Here is a 21,264-nt window from a genome sequence, read left to right as displayed (position 1 = left end):
CGGCCCTCTCAGCATTTCCACTTGGATATCTAATAGGCATCTCAAATTTAATATGGTCAAACCTGAACTTTGATTTTCTGTCCCTTCCTAACTAAATGGCCACTCTGTTCTTCCAGTGCACAGGCCAGACACCTTGAAGACATTCTTCTCCCTCTCTTTCTTTCATTCCTCATCCATTTTGTAAGTAAATCTTTCTACTCTATCCTCAGTGTAATGCTAAGAATCTGACTCTTCTGACTTTCTTACCAACCTCAAAACCACCATTTCTCACATGATTACTGCAGTCACGTTCTAAATGGTCTTCCTACTTCTATCCTTCTATCCCTATACCGTGTATTCAACATAGAGAAGCCAGAATGGTCTTGTAAAAATGAAAGCTAAGCCACTTTCCATCTCATTTGGAATAAATCTCTATTCTTTTGCTGGCATACAAGACACTACTTGATGGAACCCCAGACTCCCTCTCCCTTCTTGTCTATCCATCCTCAGCCAGATCCTCTTTTGTGTCAGGACATTTGTACTGTGGTTTCCATTTTCTTTTCTAGATATCTGCATGCTTAGTTCCTTTGCCTCTGTAAGATTTCTGGTTACATGTTACCTTACTAAAGGGGTCTTTTCTGACCACCTTGTCTAGGAGCACCTTTTCCATGTCTCCCGTTACGGTATTCTTGCTGTACTTTATTTTTCCTTCATAGCACTTACCACCACCTGACCTTATGTATTTGCTAATTGTTATCCCAACTAGATTATAAGGTCCATATATTGTTCCCTGCTGTATCTCTAGTGTCTAGAAAAATGTCTGTTAGAAAATAGTACTCAAATATTTATTGATAAATAACTTGATTCATCAGTAGAGCTGCAGAGAATGTCCTTTTTAAATTACATGCCTTATCCTCCTTTTCTGACTGTTCTTGAATCCCTGTCTTGATTAGAGCCCATGTCCAATCATTCCATTAATGTCCTCACTATGAGAGTCCCTTGTCCCATTAACCTATTATATTAGCTCTCAGTCTAACATCCCTTCCTTAGCTGCTTCTCTGGTTTTGCTTGTGGGGGTAGAGGAAGCTGCAGAATGTTGCCTACCATAAATTTATGATAGGCATTCTTGTTCTCCCCTGATGATTCAGTAGTACACTCACTAGAACTGCTGCTCTGCAAATTCTCCTCTGGATTTAAGTTTCCAGTCCTACTCTACCATAGAAAATGGCCTTGTTTCTTATTTTCTAGAGATGTATAGGTTTTTAGTTCAGTGCTGCTTCACTGTCACTTCTTCCTAGCTCACAGTTTCTCTGTCCCTTCAGGAACAGAAGGACCTTCTTACCTTTCTGAGAGGTTCTTCATCCTAAAGGTTCTTCATCCTAAACCTACATTTTGCATCCGTGTTCTAAAGTCATCCTATCCCACATTTCACCTTTGCAAATATATCTAATTTTAACACCTCCAAATAACTCCATTTTCACTAACTTGTTTCACTTCTACTTTCACACAATTATAGATCTCCCCTCTTTTTAGGGAGTGGAGTGGAATAAAAATTAAAAAACACTTCACTTGGGCAGCCCGGGTGGCTCAGCGGTTTAGCACCGCCTTCAGTCCAGGGCCTAATCCTGGAGACCCAGGATCAAGTCCTGCATCGGGCTCCCTGCCTGGAGCCTGCTTCTCCCTCCGCCTGTGTCTCTGTCTCTCATGAATAAATAAAATAAAATCTTAAAAACAAAACAAAACAAAACACTTCACTTGATGTCTTCTTTTATTCTTAGAATGCCCTTTCTGCTTCCTCTGACGAAATCCTAGCTACTTTCCAGGTATATCTCAGGTATATGAACTTTTTTTTAAAGATTTTTATTTATTTATTCATGAGAGACAGAGAGAGAGGCAGGCTCCCCACTGAGAAGGGAGCCTGATGTGGAACTCGATGCCAGGACACTGGGATCACAATCTGAGCCAAAAGCAGGTACCCACCCACTGAGCTATGCAGGTGCTCCTCAGGTCTATGAACTTCTAACACATGGTAGTCTTTCCCTCTTTTGCAGTCCTATTTCATATGACTTATTTGGTAAATAAGTAAATGCAGCCCTTTTTTGGGGAGAGGGGAATAATACGTTTATTTTGATATAATTTCAAGCGTACGGAAAAGTCACAAGATTAGTGTTAGGAATTCCCTTAAGCCCTTTACTCAGACTCACAAGTTGCTTTATATATTGCTCCATCTGCTATCATTGTTTCTATGTACATATTAAAAGAGACAGAATGATATTATAGTATATGCCTATTTTTCTCAACTGTTTGAGACCTTATATGGCAGAATCTTTTTCTCTTTGAGAATTCCAGCTTTAGAACTATTTTTTTAATATATGTATTTTAATAATAACTTGGTTGATGGTAATTTTGGTAGATATAGAAAATGTAACACTTTTTGAAGGAAGATGTGCTTATTCCTTTGGAGAGTATGAATTGCAGCAACTTGAACAGGCCCAGTGAAGTTTATCAGCACTATACAATTAAGAATGATTTTCTTTTTTCACAGTCCTGGAAGATATTGCTCTTTGGTGCAATAAACTTAACATGTACTGGCTTCCTGCTTATGTGGTGCAGTTCCACTAACAGTATAGGTATGTCACTGTTCTTATTTCTTTGGAGTTAATTATTAGTTTCAATCTATTGTTCTGATTTTAAATAAAGGTATATCTTTCTTTACATAGAATGTATTATTCTGAAATATAACTCAAAAGGTTTAAATGAGAGAACCTATATGAAAAGTGCCTTGTAAACTGTAAAATTTGGTTCAGTTGTTAGGCATTATCATTTTAAATGAGCTATTATTTTTTTAAAATATCTTTATATCTCTCTGAGACTAAGATTTCTTTTTCATGTGATAGATTAGCCCTTCAATTTATGCAGTATCTAAGTGAGATTTTGAGACTTCTGTTTCTTGGATTTTCCTTGAAAAGGGAAATCTTGAACTCTTTTTTTTTTTTTTAAGATTTTTATTGATTAAAAAAAAAAAGATTTTTATTGATTTATTCATGAGAGACACACACAGACACACAGAGAGAGAGAGAGAGGCAGACACAGGCAGAGGGAGAAGCAGGCACCATGCAGAGAGCCCGACATGGGACTCGATCCCCGGTCTCCAGCATCATACCCTGGGTCGAAGGCGGCGCTAAACCGCTGAGCCACCTGGGCTGCCCTTGAACTCTTTTTAAAAAAATTTTTAATGGTATTTATTTTTATTTTTGGCGAGAGGGAGCTTGAGCAGGGCAGACGGGGAAGAGGAGAGAATCCCAAGTAGACTCCATCCTCAATAGGGAGCCCGACTTGGGATTCTGATCCTGAGATCATGACTGAAATCAAGAGCTGGATGCCCACCTAATTGAGCCACCCAGGCATCCCATTTCTTGACCTCTTATGTTTTTATGTACCATTGTTTTCATCTTGCTATTTAAAGAATGTATTTAAAATAGTACTCAAATGATAGAAGAAGGTAAAAAACAAAAATAAAAATGATCACAGCACTTTTGGGTATATACTGCTTTCTTTTCCCTGGTGGAGAAATTGGGTTCTAAAGTAAGCTTCTGTATTTACCAACCTTTTTTGTTTTTGTTTTTGTTTTTTAATTAAGTAGGCTCCAGTGCCAAGCTTGAACTCAGTAACCCTGAGATCAAGAGATGCATGCTCTACCAACTGAGCCAGTCAGATGTGTCTATATTTACCAAGTTTGGCTACTTATATTGATCTAGATGATTGCCAACATAGATTAATTAGTGGCTCAGGGATTTTTTTGGTAATGGATACTCCAAGTATGAAAAATCTTGTTGATTAGCTATATTTTCAAACAGTGGATTCAGCAACATTTTAATCATTTTATTGTTTTGCAGCTTTAACTGCCTATACTTACTTAACCATTTTTGATCTTTTTAGGTAAGTTTTAAAAAATCTCTTTAGTGTTTCAAAATTAATAAGGAATTTGTTGTACTGAATTTATGTTTTCTCTGCTTAAAGGGAAGTAATCTGTGAAATAAGTTAAATTATCAACATAGAACATATATATAAACAATAACTATTAGGAGATATACTGGAAGAAAATATCCCATTTAGAGAGAAACAGAAAAAATAATATCCAGGCATTAGATTATACGCTTTGCGTGCCTATCAATAGTTGAGTCAGCTGTGGGCAGGGAGAAGGGTCAAGTAAAAACATAACAGTTCCTTCTATAACCATGTAGATGGGCATTAGTAACTAAGAAGTTAATAATTGTGAGCTAGAGAGACACCCTTTTGGCTCCCTGCTTCCTAGGACCTCTCATATTGCCATGTAAGGTTTACAAAATCCTTGATGTCTGCAAGATTGATGGCCATAGGCGTATAAGGTTTTCTTTCTATCAGTCACGTAACTAAATCTACTTGACTCATCTAAAACATATAGTTACCACCTGGATTTTACACTGTAGTAATTTAAAGTGAATCTGCACTGTACTTGGAAAATGAACATAATTTTATCCCATCCAGAATGTGGTTAGTAATATTTACCTTAACTCTTAACAAAGATAAAAGTTTATCAGAGTTAAGATTTCTTATTTGTGGCTAAAACAAAATATATTACTTTAATTATTACTGTGTCTTTTTTGCATGCTCAATTCAGAAACTAGGTGGGTAACTTACTGAGTAGAGAAAGTATAAGTTTAGGTTCTGTTTACTGACTTGAGGTACTGTGACTTTACTCAGTTTCTCCACATGTTAAAACTCAGGTATTAGGATGCTCATAGTGATTAGATCATAGGTTATTAGAATAATTTAGTCTGCAAACACTGATAACTTCCAACAAACTTAGGAATTCTAAAAACTTAATTTCGTTCTCTGTGTTATCTTCTTGCTCTAGTTCTAAAGCTAAATTTGTTTTCCTTTTTACTTAGTTTAATGACATGTTTGATAAGTTACTGGGTAATGATGAAGAAACCTAGTCCTGTCTATTCATTTGGGTAAGTTCAAGTCATTTTATTTTCTGCTAACTTATTGCTATTAAAATTTTAGTAGTAGTTATCAGGCAGTAAAGAGCTAGCTAGAGTGTTTGTAGAGAATAAATGCCTGTGTAATGGAATGGGGATCAAATAGTGAAAGTAGATTAAAAAAAATTCTTCCAACAAGATTCTAGATAAGAAACATAAATATTTAAATTTAAATCATATTAAAATAAAGTGTTCACATTAGGTTCTCTAATACTTTGGTAATCTCTTAAATTTTAGAGAAAATACAAAGGATTTTCCTATAGGTTTGTCCCGTACATGTTAGTGTAAATGTGATATATTTTAACATTAATGTAGTGTTAGAGATGTATTTTTATCTTAAGACTGGATTTGTGGGGATGCCTGGGTGGCTCAGTGGTTGAGCATCTGCCTTTGGCTCAGGGCATGATTCCGGAGTCCTGGGATCGAGTCCGGCATTGGGCTTCCTGAGGGGAGCCCACTTCTTCCTCTGCCTGTGTCTCTGCCTAGCTCTCTCTGTGTCTCTCATTAATGAATAAATAAAATCTTAAAAAAAAAAAAAGACGGGATTTGTGATAGCAGTGGACTAACAAAGAATTTGATACTCTGTTTCTATAGTTTTAGAAATTACTAAACATTGAAAGTTAGAAGATAATCTTTTGTATTAGAGGTTTTTGGTAATGGAAAAAATGAGTTCCTTTCTGATCCTAGGAAAAAACTTGAAAGAAGAATTTCTTTTTTAAGTTTGTGGGGGTTTTTATTGTGATAAAATGTGTGTAACATAAAAGTTACTATTTTAACCATTTTCAAGTGTACAATTCAGTAGCATTAAGTACCTTCACAGTGTTGTGTGAGAACTGCCACTATCTATTTCCAGAAATATTTCCTCTCCCCAGACAGAAACTCTGTACCCATTAAACAATAACTCCGTATTCCCCTATCTCTCAGCCCTTAGCAAGCACCAAATTCATGTTTATGAATTTGCCTGTACTGAGTACCTCATATAAACGGAATCACACAGTATTTGAATATGGCTTATTTCACTTAATATTTACAAATTTCATCTGTTTTTTTTTTTCATCTGTTTTATATATCAGAATTTCATGACTTCCTAAAGTTGAATAATTTTCTGTTGTGTATATGTCAAATTTTTTATTCTTCTGTTGTATCCACCTTTGGGCTATTGTAAGTAATGCTTTTATAAACATTGGTATACAACTGTCTGTTTGAATCCCTGCTTTCAGCTCTTTTGGGTGTCTACTGATTCCTGGATCATACTCTGTGATTCCATGTTTAACTTTTTGAGGAACCACCATACATTTTCCACAGTGGCAGCACTATTTTCCATTCCCACCAGCATGCTAACACTTGTCATTTTTCTTTTTCTTTTTTCTTTCTTTTTTTTTTTTAGTTTTTAAAAATCCCAATATGGGGCACCTGGGTGGCTCAATTGGTTCAGTGTCTGCTTTCGGCTCAGGTTGTGATCCTAGGATCCTGGGGTCGAGCCCCACATTGGGCTCCCTGCTTAGTGAAAAGCCTACTTCTTCCTCTCCTTCTGCTACTCCCCCTGCTTTGTGTTCTCTCTCACTCACTCTCTGTCAAATAAATAAATAAAATCTTTTTTAAAAATCCCAATGTAATTAACATATAGCATTATATTAGTTTCAGGTGTACAATGTAGTGGTTCCTAATACTACACATTACTAACTCTTCATCACAGTAAGTGTACTCTTAATCCCTTCGCCTATTTCATCCATCCCCACCCACCTCCCCTCTGGTAACCACCAGTTTGTTCTCTGTAGTTAAGAATCTGTTTTTTGGTTTGTCTCTTTTTTGTTTGTTTTATTTCTTAAATTCCACATAGGAGTGAGATCACATGGTATATATGTTTTTCTGACTGACTCATTTCATTTAGCATTATAACCTTTAGATCCATCCATGTTGTTGCAAATGGCAAGATTTCACTCTTTTCTATGGATGAATAATGTTCCATTGTATTACTATTACATTGTAATACACCACATAATCTTTATCCATTCATCTATTGATAGGCACCTTGGGCTGCTTCCATATTTTGACTATTGTAAATAATGCTGCAGTAATCATAGGGGTACGCATGTTTTTTCAAATTAGTGTTTTTGTATTCTTTGAGTAAATACCCAGTAGTGGGATTACTTGATCATATGGTAATTCTATTTTTAATTTTTTGAGGAACTGCCTTACTATTTTCTACAGTGGCTGCACCAGTTTGTATTCCTACCAACAGTGCATGAGGGTTCCTTTTTCTTCACATCCTCACCAATACTGGTTGCTTCTTGTGTTTTTTATGTTAGTCATTCTGACAGATATTATGGGATATCTCATTTGGTTTTGATTTGCACTGCTCTGATGATGTTGAGCATCTTTTCCTGTATCTATTGGCCATCTGTATGTCTTCTTTGGAGAAATGTCTGTTTATGTCTTCTGCCCATTTTTAATTGTATGTGTGTGTATGTCTGTTAAGTTGTATAAGTTCTTTAATATATTTTGGATACTAACCCCTTATCGGTTATATCATTTGCAATTATCTTCTCCCATCAAAAGAAGAATTTGGCTTTGGCAAATAAACTTTTAGATCAAACAGTCTTTCAAACAAAATCAGATTTTGTTTACTTAAACAATAGGGCAAAACTATGAAATTTTAATGCAAAGTGAAGATATTCCTAAGTGTCACTGAAATTTGATAGAGTTGGACTATTAGTATGATAAAGTTATAAGGTACATAGAGGTATCTGTATACGGGAATCTGTGACTCTGAGTTAAGGCTTTTGGTTGTGACAAAAATCCAACTCAAACTAGTGTTGGGGGAGGGAAATAGGAACTTTTGTGATTTATATAACAGAAATATATAAGACTGAGGTATCTGGCATAGAGACTAGCACACTCAGGACATTGTCTTTCTCTTACCTGTCAGGCCTACTTTTCTCTGCATGTCAGGTTTAGTTTCTTAGACCACTTTTCCCCACCATCCTGGAATCACTCCTAGCATGACCTTAACTGGAACCTTCTTACCTTCTTCTTAGAGAAGGAAAGATCCTTTGCCAACTCTGGATAAGAAAATCATGAGAAAGAATTATTGATTGGTCCAGTATGGAGACAAGGATAAACAAGGACATGATAGCTCCCATTTTGACCCACTTATTTAGAGTGAACAAGAAAGGAGGGAGCAATTAAACAATAAAATTAACATCTGAGGATAATTACAATCAATCACATAGCTTGAAATATCATCTATATTTAGTAATTCCAACTCTAGTTCTCTAGCTCTAAGATCTGTCTTGTTTCAGACTGTCTTCTTTACAACATCACATGAATGTCTAATTGGTGTCTTAAATATTGGCTAGACTTTTTGTTTTCTTCCCCTAAAACCTGTTCCACTGCAGTTTTTCTTATCTCAGTAAGTATACTGCCACTCAGTTACTCAAGCAAAATCCTTTATTATTCTCTCATTTCCCACATTTATCCATCAGCAGGTTACATCAGGGTAACCTACACGCACATCCAGAATCTGCCCTCACCCCCATTTCTATGTCAACTACTACAATCCTAATCAAGCAATCTTCATTTCTTGCCTTAATCCAGGCTCCTAACTGGTCCCCATATCTCTGCTCTTACCACCTTTTTAAACCTAAATCATACCGTCAGTCTCCTCCTTAAAACCACCCAGTTGTTTGCTATCATGCTTAAAATAAAATCCTGACTCCTTTCAGTAATTCACAGAATTCATTTATGAGATGATCTATGCCTCCTTCTCTTCAAGTTACCACTTTTATGTCCTCTATACAACACTTTCTGTGATTTTTTTTTACAGAACTAATTTATTGCTGCCTTAGGTCCTTTGTACAAGCTGTTGTCTCTGTTTGAAATGTTCTTCATGTCATTTTTGCAAGATAAGCTCCATCTTATTATTCCAATACTAATATAATAAATGCCAATGTCATTAAGTGACTGGGTGCAATCTAAAATAGATCCCAATTAGCCTCTTGTCGTATCAGACTACTATAATTCTCTGTATAGAATTTATTAGAGCTTATAAGTTGTTATTCTGTCTTTCCCTTTAAAATATAAACTTCAGTGGTGCCTGAGTAGCTCAGTCAGTTAAGCATCTGCCTTTGGCTCAGGTCATGATCCGAGTCCCAGGATCGAGCCCCATGTCAGGCTCCTGTTCTGTGGGTAATCTGCTTCGCTCTCTCCCTCTGCCCCTTCCCCTGCTCCTTCTTTCTCTTTCTCTCTCTCTCCCTCCCACTCATTCTCAAATAAATAAATAAATAAATAAAATCTTTATATATATATATATATATATATAAAATCTTTATATATATATATAAATTTCATGGTACCAAGGACTGTATCTTTTCTGTCTTATATCCTTGTATAGTTTGGTGAATTTTAATAAATAAATATACCTCTATAACTACCATCTACATCATGATATAAAACACTACAAATCTTCCCCAAAACCCTCCCTTTTTTTGAGTCAGAGTCAGACCCCAACAAAAGGATTAGTGCTCTGACCAGTATTCCTTGCAGATTATTGTTGTGTTTTTGAAGGCACATAAATGGGATTACAGTGTATACTCTCCTGTAGCAGTAGTTCACTGTGGTCCATTGCTCTCATATTCCATTTTATGAACATGCGATAATTTTTTTTTTATGTTCAACTATTGAAGGACATTTAGGTGATTTTTAGCCTTTAGCTATAATCAATAAAACTACTTATGAATATTCTCATACATGTCTTTTGCTGTACATGTGTATCCCTTTATGTTGGACATATATGTTTGAGTGAAGTTACTCAGTCGTAGGATTTACATATGTTCATTGTTAGAAGATATTACCAGTTTTCTAGAATGGTTTTTACCTGTCTACTCTGCCACTGGCAATGTATGAGAGTTTTGGTTAATGCCTACACCAACAGTTGGTTTTGCCTTTTTTTTTTTTAAGCCATTCTGGGGTATGTAGTTGTGTCTTGTGGTTTTAAATTCTTTTCCTGGTGACCAGTTGAACACTTTTTCATATTTTTTATTGACTTTTTCATATATATATATATATATATATATATATATATATATATTTTAAGATTTTATTTATTTATTCATGAGAGACACACACACAGATAAAGGCAGAACCACCCAGGCTGCCCTACTTTTTCATATATTTCTTAATCGTCCAGATTATTACCCATTTTGTGAAATGCTTGTTAAAGTGTTCTGCCCATTTTTAAATTGAGTTTCCTTTTTTCCCCTTATTGATCTGTAAGAGTTCTTTATATATAAATATCTTTTCCCATGAGTAAAAAGTTTGTTATTTCAATGATAAATTCAATTTATTAGTCTTTAATGGTTAGTGCTTTTTGTGTACTTGTCAAGAAATCTTGGCCACTTCTAGGTCATAAAGATATTCTGCGGTTATTTAGAAGTCTTGTTTAACTTTTCACATTTAAAACCTAAACTGGAATTCATTTTTTTAAAGATATTTATTTATTTATTCATGAGAGACACAGAGAGGCAGAGACACAGGCATAGGGAAAAGCAGGCTCTCTGCAGAGAGCCTGATGTAGGATTTGATCCCAGGTCCCCAGGATCACAACCTGAGCCAAAGGCAGATGCTCAACCACTGAGCCACCTAAATTGGAATTCATATTTGTGTATAGGTTGAGGTAGAAATCAAGGTACGTTTGTTTCTACATAGTTGTTCAATTGGTAAAACATTTATTGGAAAAAAATTAGTTCTTTTTCTCCACTTTTATATCTACCTTTTTTCATAAATTAGGTGATTATGAACGTGTAATTCTATTTCTGGATTTTCTTTTATGTTCAATCTGGTACATTTGTCTATTCTTGTATTAGTACTATTCTGTGTTAACTATGATAGTTTTGAAATAAATATTGACATCTGGTGGTATAAATCTTCCAGCTTTGTTGTTCTTTAGATTGTTTTTGCTTTCCTTCATCTTGTGTGTTCGATATGCACTTTCATATCAGTTTATCAATTTCCACAAATAACTTTGCTTCATTTACATACTGTTTTTATACACTTTTATGACCTACTCTTTTCACTTATATCTTTCCATGTCAATAAATACGTTTAATTTATATATATATATTTTAGAATTTATTTATTCATTTGAGAGGGAGGGAGAGAGAGAGAAAGTATGCTTGCAAGTGGGGGATGGATGAGGGAGAGAATCTCAAAGACTCTGCACTGAGCGTGGAGCCTGAGGCAAGGCTCAGTCTTACAACCCATGAGATAAAGATCATGGCCTGGGCCAATACCCAGAATTGGACACTTAATCTGCTGCGCCACTCAGGCACCTCTGTTTCTGATATATTTTTGATAATGTGTTGTATTTTATTGATTCCAACATTTTTTCCATTTGCAAACAGCAATGTGAGAAGCAGTCTCAATTATTATATTATCTTTTCTGAAGATATGTAATTCCTTGAGAAATTTTAAGCATTTATATTTACCACATATATTGAATGCCATTAAATTACATGTTGGAAAAACTAAGATGAATAGGACTACAGTGGCTGGCCTCCAGCTGACAATTTAGGGATTATAAGACTTACACATAATTAACTACAATTATGTGTAGCAGTGAAAGACAGTATAATAAGTAGTTAAAATCATGAACTCTGGAGCTGAAGTGCCCAAGTTTGGAAACCTGACTCCTCCATTTGCTAGTTATATGACTCTGAACAGGTTACTTTTTTTGTGTGTGTTTCAAGGTCCTTATCTCTTCTTTTTTAAAAAGTGGATAAAATAACCTTCATAAAATGGGAAGTATAGAAGAAATAATATCCAGGCACCTGGGTGGCTTAATTGTTAAACATCTGACTTTGGCTCAGGTCATGATCTCAGGGTCCTGGGACTGAGCCCCATATCAAGCTCCATGCTCAGTAGGGAGTCTGCTTCTCCCTCTCCCTCTGCCACTGATGCTCTCTCTCTCTCCCTCAAATAAATGAAATATTTTAAAAAGAGAGAATATGTTAAGCACTTTAGCCAATGTCTAACACAAGATGGGTCAATCAGGTGTTAGCTATTGTTATGATAATTATTTCTAGAAAAATAAGAGCCATATTGAGTTCTGGGAATAGATGTTGTACAGGTAGGCACTCTTTTTTTTTTTTTTTTGAATCTGTGATGTCCTTTGTTTATCCTCATTCTAGAAAATCTGTAGTCTGAACAGTGTTTACAGCTTATAATAGACACATGAAAATTGAGTGAATAAATGAATGAAAATATGTTCTGGAGATAACTGGTTTATGAATTGTGCTGATCTAATTAATTTTCTGATTTCAGATTTGAAAGATTAGAAGTCTTAGCTGTATTTGCCTCCACCGTCTTGGCACAGTTGGGAGCTCTATTTATATTAAAAGAAAGGTACATTTGTATACAATGTTACTGTCATTGTAAATTCCCTTTATGCTACCTTTGGGAACATGCAAGAATCCACTGGATTTGTTTGAAGGGTATACAAATTAAGATGAACAGTGCTGGAGTTTTGCTAGTATGGCTTCTTTATGTTCAAACTTTTCTTCCTTATTTTCACTCTTCTTTTTTTACTTTATTTGATGTTCCTAAATCCTGGGCAGGTATGAAAAGGCTTCAGTCAGACATGTTTTAATGTTTAGTACCAATCCATTGAAGCATTTTGTGGAGAAGATTGATATTACATATTAAGGATAATTTGTAAGTGTCCTTGCCTGATCACTGCTAATAATCAACAGTTGGATATCATATTTAAAGATTTTGTTCAGGGCACCTAGCTGACTTAGTTGGAAGAGCGTGCAACTCTTGATCTTGGGGTTGTGCCCCATGTTGAGGGTAGAAATTACTTAAATAAATAAACTTTAAAAAAAGATTTTGTTCACTTATTGGATTAATTCTGTATAAAATAAAGCTTTTTAATTTCATAATTTATAGAACTAATTTAATACATTATTTCTTTCTTTTAGTGCAGAACGCTTTTTGGAGCAGCCTGAGATACACACGTGAGATTTTGCTTTTGACATACATAAAATTCACTATTATATTTGATCCCAGTTATTAAGTGGTACTTTGGGAATAATAGTTGCTTTGGCCAATGTCAGAGTTCAGAGCGTGGAAATATATATTTCACTAATACTTCACAAACAAAATTCCCAAATCCCAAAAGTTCTTCTCACCCTTAAGTCTTCCCAAGGCCTTATGTTTTTATATTACACAGGAAGACCTTTGTACCTTGGCTTTATGTCCCTCATAATTGCCAGGCATAGGTCAATACACTAAGCTAGTCCCATTGATCTTCTGTAATTTAAAATTTGATGCCCAAATCTTTCAGAAGCACTTTTAGAAGAAATAGAACTGTTATTATCTACTACATAGTTGCCAGATAAATGGACTTTACCTATTATGATCAGTTTAATTTAGGATATTCTGACCTGTCTGGTATATTATAAACCAAACACATGGCATTTGTATAGATTTGTAACAGAAGTTACCTATAAGAAGACTCTTAGTTAATGCTAAGAGTCAGTTTTGGTCCTGTGTAAGATGGAGCAATAGACAAAACATAGATTATGGAGCAGGTTCAGAGTATGGCTCTGCAAATCCCAAAGCACTGAAGCAGACCACTCTGTGCCTTCCCATCTCTTGGTCTGTCTGCATGCTGAAATTACATATTGATATTACCAAGAAAAAAATAAAGATGACTGTTACTGTTCTTTCTAGGGGAAGATTATTAGTTGGTACTTTTGTGGCTCTTTCCTTCAACTTGTTCACAATGCTTTCTGTTCGGAATAAACCTTTTGCTTATGTCTCTGAAGGTATGTTTATTTAATAAAAAATCTGATTAATTTCTCATAAAAACAAGTCTTGTGTTTACTTCCTTATCTCATAAATCTACAAGAAAGCTTATCCTGAAGAGAAGAAAGAACTACCCCAAAGGTTCTCAGGTCTTCTCTAGTAGAGACTTATAAAAATTTAATTATTTCAAGCTTTAAAATATTAATTAAAAACAGGCAGAACTGACTTATTTATTAAATTACATGTTATGAAAAATTGTATTTGCCAAATAACATGAATGGGATTTTAGACATATAACCTACCTACAAAAAGTCTATCAGAAGCATTTTAGAAGCATCCATAAACCTCAAATAGTTGATGTGCTCTTTGCAAATAATTGTATTCTGTTAAATACGTTCCCAGGAACTTCTCTGTGTCATTAGTGGATGGGCATATGTTGTAAAGTAGCATATATGGTTTGAAATATTTTTTTGTTCTCAGGTCTGTAGAATTCAGACTGATATTTCAGTGGTCAAAATTATTATTTTTTATTAAAGATTTTATTTTTGGCATCGGGGGCTGAGTGAGAGAGATGGAGCATGAGCAGAGGGAGAAGGAGAAGCAGACTCCTCATTGAGCAGGGAGCCCGATCCGGGGTCAGTTCCAGAACCCCAGATCATAACCTGAGCCTAAAGCAGACACCTAATCAACTGAGCCACCCAAGTGCCCCCAGTGGTCAAACTTACTGTCATTTTTCAGTAATTTGTCTGTTCTGGAATCTCACTAACCCACATGGAGTTAATCACTAATTGATGGAGAAGTAAGGTAAAAACCAAAGTGGGCTATACACAGGCCCACATTTGAAGCAAAGATAGAAGAGGGTCATTTTAGGTCTCAGTGACTTTTGAACACTAAGACAGTCAGAAGAAGAAAGCTTCCTGAATTGCCCATTCAAATTTAAACAACTTCATGAATATTATGAAGCATGAGTAGTATTTGTATGAATTAGAGTTTAAGAATTACTGCATGAAGGGTGCCTGGGCTTACTTAGTAAGCATCTGCCTTTGGCTAAGGTCATGATCCCAGGATCCTGGGATCAAGTCCTGCATCAGGCTCCCTGCAGGGAGCCTGCTTCTCCCTCTGCCTGTGTCTCTGCCTCTCTCCCCGTGTCTCTCATGAATAAATAAAATCTTAAAAAAAAAAAAAGAATTATTGCATGAACTAGAAAATTAAATAATGATAATTTGCAATGTCTGGAATTATTTTTTAAAAACTTATAAATTATTAAAATAGTATAATGTCATTCTAGAAATTTTAAGAAGGTACAAAAATTCAGAAATTATATCTCTCTGAAAAGATCAGAATGGTACAGGTTTTCCTTTTGCAAATAATGCTACAATCTGCTTTTCTACATCAAATTTCTTGAATGCATCTCCAGGTCTTCTTTAGGATAAATTTCCAGAGAAGAAATTTTAAATGAATTGGAAATACAATATTTTTTTAAGTCATTGATGTATATTGTGCCAGCTTATTTCCAGAAAGGTTACCTAGTTTGTATTTTCATTAGCTGGTTATTAAAGTTCTCAGAAACATTAATATTTGAGATATTAGTTGAAATCTGAGTAGAAATAATACTGAGCACTTTCTGTCTGCCAGGCACTGTGCTAAATTCTTTATGTCGATTAACCCATTTAATCCTCCCTAAACCATATGAGGTAAATAATTTTACTATTCCTATTTTATACTGAGGCACTGAGAGGTTAAATTGCTTGCTCCAGGCCACACTTCTAGCTAAGGCAGAGCTGGTTTCCAGCTGGTATTCTGGCATCAGAGTCTGCTCTTAAGTTCTCTACTATGTGGCTTTTATATAAAGCTTGCCAATCTTTTTAACATCATATAACACATAAAAAAGTGAATATTTTTGTCACCCTGAGATAAATGTAAGAGGATGCTTGAGACTGGAGGCTGCTTGTTCAGGGGGCAGTAACTGGCAGGTGTCTGCATGTAGCCAGATCCCCACCTGTCCACTCTGAGAGCTGAGGGAATTAATTGGTTTACCTGTGACTCATTCCCAGCACGCTGGTTAGGAAGTTCTGCTTTACTTGTAAAAAGCCTTTAAAACTTAAAATTAATAGTAACAATGACCTGTAAGTTCATTAACTCCTTCAGATCAGTGATACAAATCACAGAAACTGCTTTTGCTTCATTATTTGAAGGATTAAAGGGAAAGAAGGGCTAGATTTGAATAGCGTGTCCTTTTGTGAAATGTGATACAGTCATTGCCAAACTTATTTTTTAAATTAAGGAAATCAAGTATTTCTGGTAGTGCATTATAGGTAATTTAAGTGTTTTCTTCTTAAAGCTGCTAGTACGAGTTGGCTTCAAGAGCATGTTGCAGATCTTAGTCGGAGGTAAGATGTTATGTATGGGGTTACATGATATACATAATTTCAGATGGATCCACGAGAAATTCATCTGTTGTGGGAATTTATTTATGTTATTCGTTGCCGAAGTTACTACATGAATCTTGCAGATTCTCCTTTTACTTTTTCTTGCTTTTTAATTGATGATACAAGAGACCTTTACGAGTGAAAGAACTTTGTTCCCAAATCCTCTTTGCTGTCTATAACATACATATGATACTAAAATACAAGTTATCTTTTACAAGATTTTCATCAGTATGACATTGAATTCTGCTAATGAATACTCTTTGTTTCTTCATAGCTTGTGTGGAATTATTCCAGGACTTAGCAGTATCTTCCTTCCCCGAATGAATCCATTTGTTTTAATTGATCTTGCTGGAGCATTTGCTCTTTGTATTACATATATGCTAATTGAAATTAAGTAAGTATTTTGTTTTGTTTTCAAGGGTTTCCATTTTGGGGTCTGACTTTTAAAGGCATCTGTGGGATTGATAAGGATTAAACTTAGAGCATGTTTACTTATGGCCTATGTAACTTTGGTCAAGTTTTGTCCTTAAATGTCTTCATCTGAAAAGTTGGGGGGTTGGATTCAAGATGTATTTTTTACCATAGTCTATAATTCAGACTGGAAAAACTATAAATTCCCTACTGCTGACCTGGTGAGTGAAACAGAAAGGATGGCAGTAAAAGAGAGCTAAGCCATGGCTACTGTTGCTGCGAGAAGGAAAAGGAAGTAGATGTGATACATTTTTTTAAAAGGCAACCCTTTTAGGAAAAATAATTTATAGCTGCTTTAAGCTCAGTGTTTTATGACATGATTTTTTCACTACTTATCCTTTAAGTATTAGTGTTTACTAAGATCTGTCCTTAATTGTTCTTTTTCTTCTTTTGCATACTCTCCTAGGAGATTACATTCAATTATTTGCTTTTATTTACCACCTCTGTGGGTTTCCCAAACATACATACATTCATTCATTCATTCATGCATTCATTTATGACACAGAGAGAGAGGCAGAGACACAGGCAGAGGGAGAAGCAGGCTCCCTGCAAGGAGCCGGACGTGGGACTTGATCTCGAGTCTCCAGGATCACGCCCCAGGCCGAAGGTGGCGCCAAACCGCTTAGCCACTCGGGTGGCCCCCAAACCTTTATTTCTAAAAATACAGATGTCTGCTGAATTCCAAAAGCTGTATCTTACTGACTTCTATTCATGCCTACATCGACGGAACTTATTTTCCTTATCCCCAAAGCTGTTTATCCTTATATTTTCCATTTCGGGGAATACTACTACCATCTATTCCATTGCATTGGTTTTTTAGTTGTGTTAAAATATACATAGCATAAAACTAAAATTTTAACCTTTTTTTTTTTTATTTTAACCATTTTTAAGCACACATTTCAGTGGCATTAAGTCCCTTCACATAGTTGTGTAACTATCACCATCATCCATCTTCAGAAGTTTTTCTCTTCCCTACCTGAAACTGCCTATTATACAGTAACTCCCCCTCCTCCGTGCCCCAAGCCCTGGCAACCACTCTTCTACTTTCTGTCTCTATGAATTTGATGAAGTTGGGGCACCTGGGTGGCTCAGTGGTTGAGCATCTGCCTTCAGCTTGGGTCATCGTCCCAGAGTCCTGGGATCGGGTCCCACATCAGGCTCCCTGGAGGGAACCTGCTTCTCCCTCTGCCTATGTCCTCCCTCTCTATGTCTCTCATGAATAAGTAAATTAAAAAGAAGAGGAAGAGGAAGAAGAGGGGGAGGAGGAGGAGGAGGAAGAATTTGACAAAGTACTTCCTATAAATGAAATCAGACAATATTTGTCCTTTAGTGTATGGTTTATTTCACTAAGCATAATGTTTTCAAGATTCATCCATGTTGTAATATGTGTCAGAATTTTCTTCCTTTTTTGGGACACCTGAGTGGCTCAGCCGTTGAGCATCTGCTTTGGCTCAGGGCATGATCCCAGATTGCCGGGATCAAGTACCACATCAGACTTCTTCCTGCATGGAGCTTGCTTCTCCCTCTGCATATGTCTCTGCCACTCTCTCTCTCTGTCTCATGAATAAATATAAATATATAAAACCTTTAAAAAAATTTTTCTTCCTTTTAAGGAATAATATTGCATTATATATAAAACACATTTTGCTTATTTATCCATTGATGAATATTTGGAGTGTCCCACCTTTTGGCTTTTGACTAGTGCTGCTCTGACCATGAGTGTATAAATATCTGTTTGAGTCTCTGCTTTCAGTTCTTGTGGGCATATGCCCAGAAGTAGAATTGCTGGATTATATGATAATTTAGTGTTTAATTTTTTTGAGGAACTCCAAAGCATTCTTAAATAACCTACTTCTCCCTCCTCCCCTGTCCCCAAGCCAGTTCTAATTAGTCACCTAGTCTTGTGTTTGTTTGTTTTTTAAGTTTTTGTAGTTACTGTGCTATACATTACATCCCCAGAACTTGTGACTTATAACTGCAGGTTTATACTATTTGACCACCTTCACCCATTTCTTCCCTTTCCTCATCCCCTGCATCTGATAGCCACCAAACTTCTGTGTTTCTTATGAGTTTGGATTTTTAGATTTCTTTTTTTTCTTTTATAAATTTATTTTTTTATTGGTGTTCAATTTGCCAACATACAGAACAACACCCAGTGCTCATCCCATCAAGTGCCCCCCATCAGTGCTGTCACCCAGTCACCCCCACCCCCCGCCCACATCCCCTTCCACCACCACTAGTTCGTTTTCCAGAGTTAGGAGTCTCTCGTGTTCTGTCTCCCTTTGTGATATTTCCCACTCATTTTTTTCTCCTTTCCCCTTTATTCCCTTTCACTACTTCTTATATTCCCCAAATGAACGAGACCATGTAACGTTTGTCCTTCTCCAATTGACTTATTTCACTCACCATAATACCCTCCAGTTTCATCCACGTTGAAGCAAACGGTGGGTATTCGTCGTTTCTAATGGCTGAGTAATATTCCATTGTATACATAAACCACATCTTCTTTATCCATTCATCTTTCGATGGACACCGAGGCTCCTTCCACAGTTCAGCTATTGTGGACATTGCTGCTATAAACATTGGGGTGCAGGTGTCCCGCGTTTCATTGCATCTGTATCTTTGGGGTAAATCCCCAACAGTGCAATTGCTGGGTCGTAGGGCAGGTCTATTTTTAACTCTTTGAGGAACCTCCACACAGTTTTCCAGAATGGCTGCACCAGTTCACATTCCCACCAACAGTGCAGGAGGGTTCCCCTCTCTCCACATCCTCTCCAACATTTGTGGTTTCCTGCCTTGTTAATTTTCCCCATTCTCACTGGTAGGAGGTGGTATCTTATTGTGGTTTTGATTTGTATTTCCCTGATGGCAAGTGATGCAGAGCATTTTCTCATGTGCTTGTTGGCCATGTCTATGTCTTCCTTTGTGAGATTTCTGTTCATGTCTTTTGCCCATTTCATGATTGGATTGTTTGTTTCTTTGCTGTTGACTTTAATAAGTTCTTTATAGATCTTGGATACTAGCCCTTTATCTGATATGTCATTTGCAAATATCTTCTCCCATTCTGTAGGTTGTCTTTTAGTTTTGTTGACTGTATCTTTTGCTGTGCAAAAGCTTATCTTGATGAAGTCCCAGTAGTTCATTTTTGCTTTTGTTTCTCTTGCCTTCATGGATGTATCTTGCAAGAAGTTACTGTGGCCAAGTTCAAAAAGGGTGTTGCCTGTGTCCTGCTGTAGGATTTTGATGGAATCTTGTCTCACATTTAGATCTTTCATCCATTTTGAGTTTATCTTTGTGTATGGTGCAAGAGAGTGGCCTAGTTTCATTCTTCTGCATGTGGATGTCCAATTTTCCCAGCACCATTTATTGAAGAGACTGTCTTTCTTCCAATGGATAGTCTTTCCTCCTTTATCGAATATTAGATGACCATACATTTCAGGGTCCACTTCTGGGTTCTCTATTCTGTTCCATTGATCTATGTGTCTGTTTTTGTGCCAGTACCACACTGTCTTGATGACCACAGCTTTGTAGTACAACCTGAAATCTGGCATTGTGATGCCCCCAGCTCTGGTTTTCTTTTTAATATTCCTCTGGCTATTCGGGGTCTTTTCTGATTCCACACAAATCTTAAAATAATTTGTTCCAACTCTCTGAAGAAAGTCCATGGTATTTTGATAGGGATTGCATTAAACATGTAAATTGCCCTGGGTAACATTGACATTTTCACAATATTAATTCTTCCAATCCGTGAGCATGGAATATTTTTCCATCTCTTTGTGTCTTCCTCAGTTTCTTTCAGAAGTGTTCTGTAGTTTTTAGGGTATAGATCCTTTACCTCTTTGGTTAGGTTTATTCCTAGGTATCTTATGCTTTTGGGTGCAATTGTAAATGGGATTGATTCCTTAATGTCTCTTTCTTCAGTCTCATTGTTAGTGTATAGAAATGCCACTGATTTCTGGACATTGATTTTGTATCCTGCCACACTGCCAAATTGCTGTATGAGTTCTAGCAATCTTGGTGTGGAGTCTTTTGGGTTTCCTATGTAGAGTATCGTGTCATCTGAGAAGAGGGAGAGTTTGACTTCTTCTTTGCCAATTTGAATGCCTTTAATGTCTTTTTGTTGTCTGATTGCTGAGGCTAGGACTTCCAGTACTATGTTGAATAGCAGTGGTGAGAGTGGACATCCCTGTCTTGTTCCTGATCTTAGGGGAAAGGCTCCCAGTGCTTCTCCATTGAGAATGATATTTGCTGTGGGCTTTTCATAGATGGCTTTTAAGATGTTGAGGAATGTTCCCTCTATCCCTACACTCTGAAGAGTTTTGATCAGGAATGGATGCTATATTTTGTCAAATGCTTTCTCTGCATCTATTAAGAGGATCATATGGTTCTTGTTTTTCTCTTGCTGATATGATGAATCACATTGATTGTTTTACGAGTGTTGAACCAGCCTTGCATCCCGGAGATAAATCCTACTTGGTCATGGTGAATAATCTTCTTAATGTATTGTTGTATCCTATTGGCTCGTATCTTGTTGAGAATTTTTGTGGATTTTTAGA

General features: G+C 36.2%; 1 protein-coding gene across 1 annotated transcript in view; it reads left to right on the top strand.

The window, feature by feature from the left end:
• Nucleotides 1–21,264, top strand: part of SLC30A6 (solute carrier family 30 member 6) — a 42,124-nt gene that overhangs the window by 7,638 nt on the left and 13,222 nt on the right. Inside the window, exons 3-10 of the mRNA XM_041756701.1 lie at nt 2,525–2,609; nt 3,876–3,918; nt 4,911–4,976; nt 12,324–12,404; nt 12,980–13,015; nt 13,734–13,828; nt 16,150–16,198; nt 16,512–16,631. Coding sequence (XP_041612635.1) covers nt 2,525–2,609; nt 3,876–3,918; nt 4,911–4,976; nt 12,324–12,404; nt 12,980–13,015; nt 13,734–13,828; nt 16,150–16,198; nt 16,512–16,631 — 575 coding nt within the window. The remainder of the gene's footprint in view (nt 1–2,524; nt 2,610–3,875; nt 3,919–4,910; nt 4,977–12,323; nt 12,405–12,979; nt 13,016–13,733; nt 13,829–16,149; nt 16,199–16,511; nt 16,632–21,264) is intronic.

The sequence above is a fragment of the Vulpes lagopus genome, chromosome 5 (assembly GCF_018345385.1).
Source record: "Vulpes lagopus strain Blue_001 chromosome 5, ASM1834538v1, whole genome shotgun sequence".
NCBI classification, from domain to species: domain Eukaryota; kingdom Metazoa; phylum Chordata; class Mammalia; order Carnivora; family Canidae; genus Vulpes; species Vulpes lagopus.
This window is presented reverse-complemented; position numbering and strand designations above follow the sequence as displayed.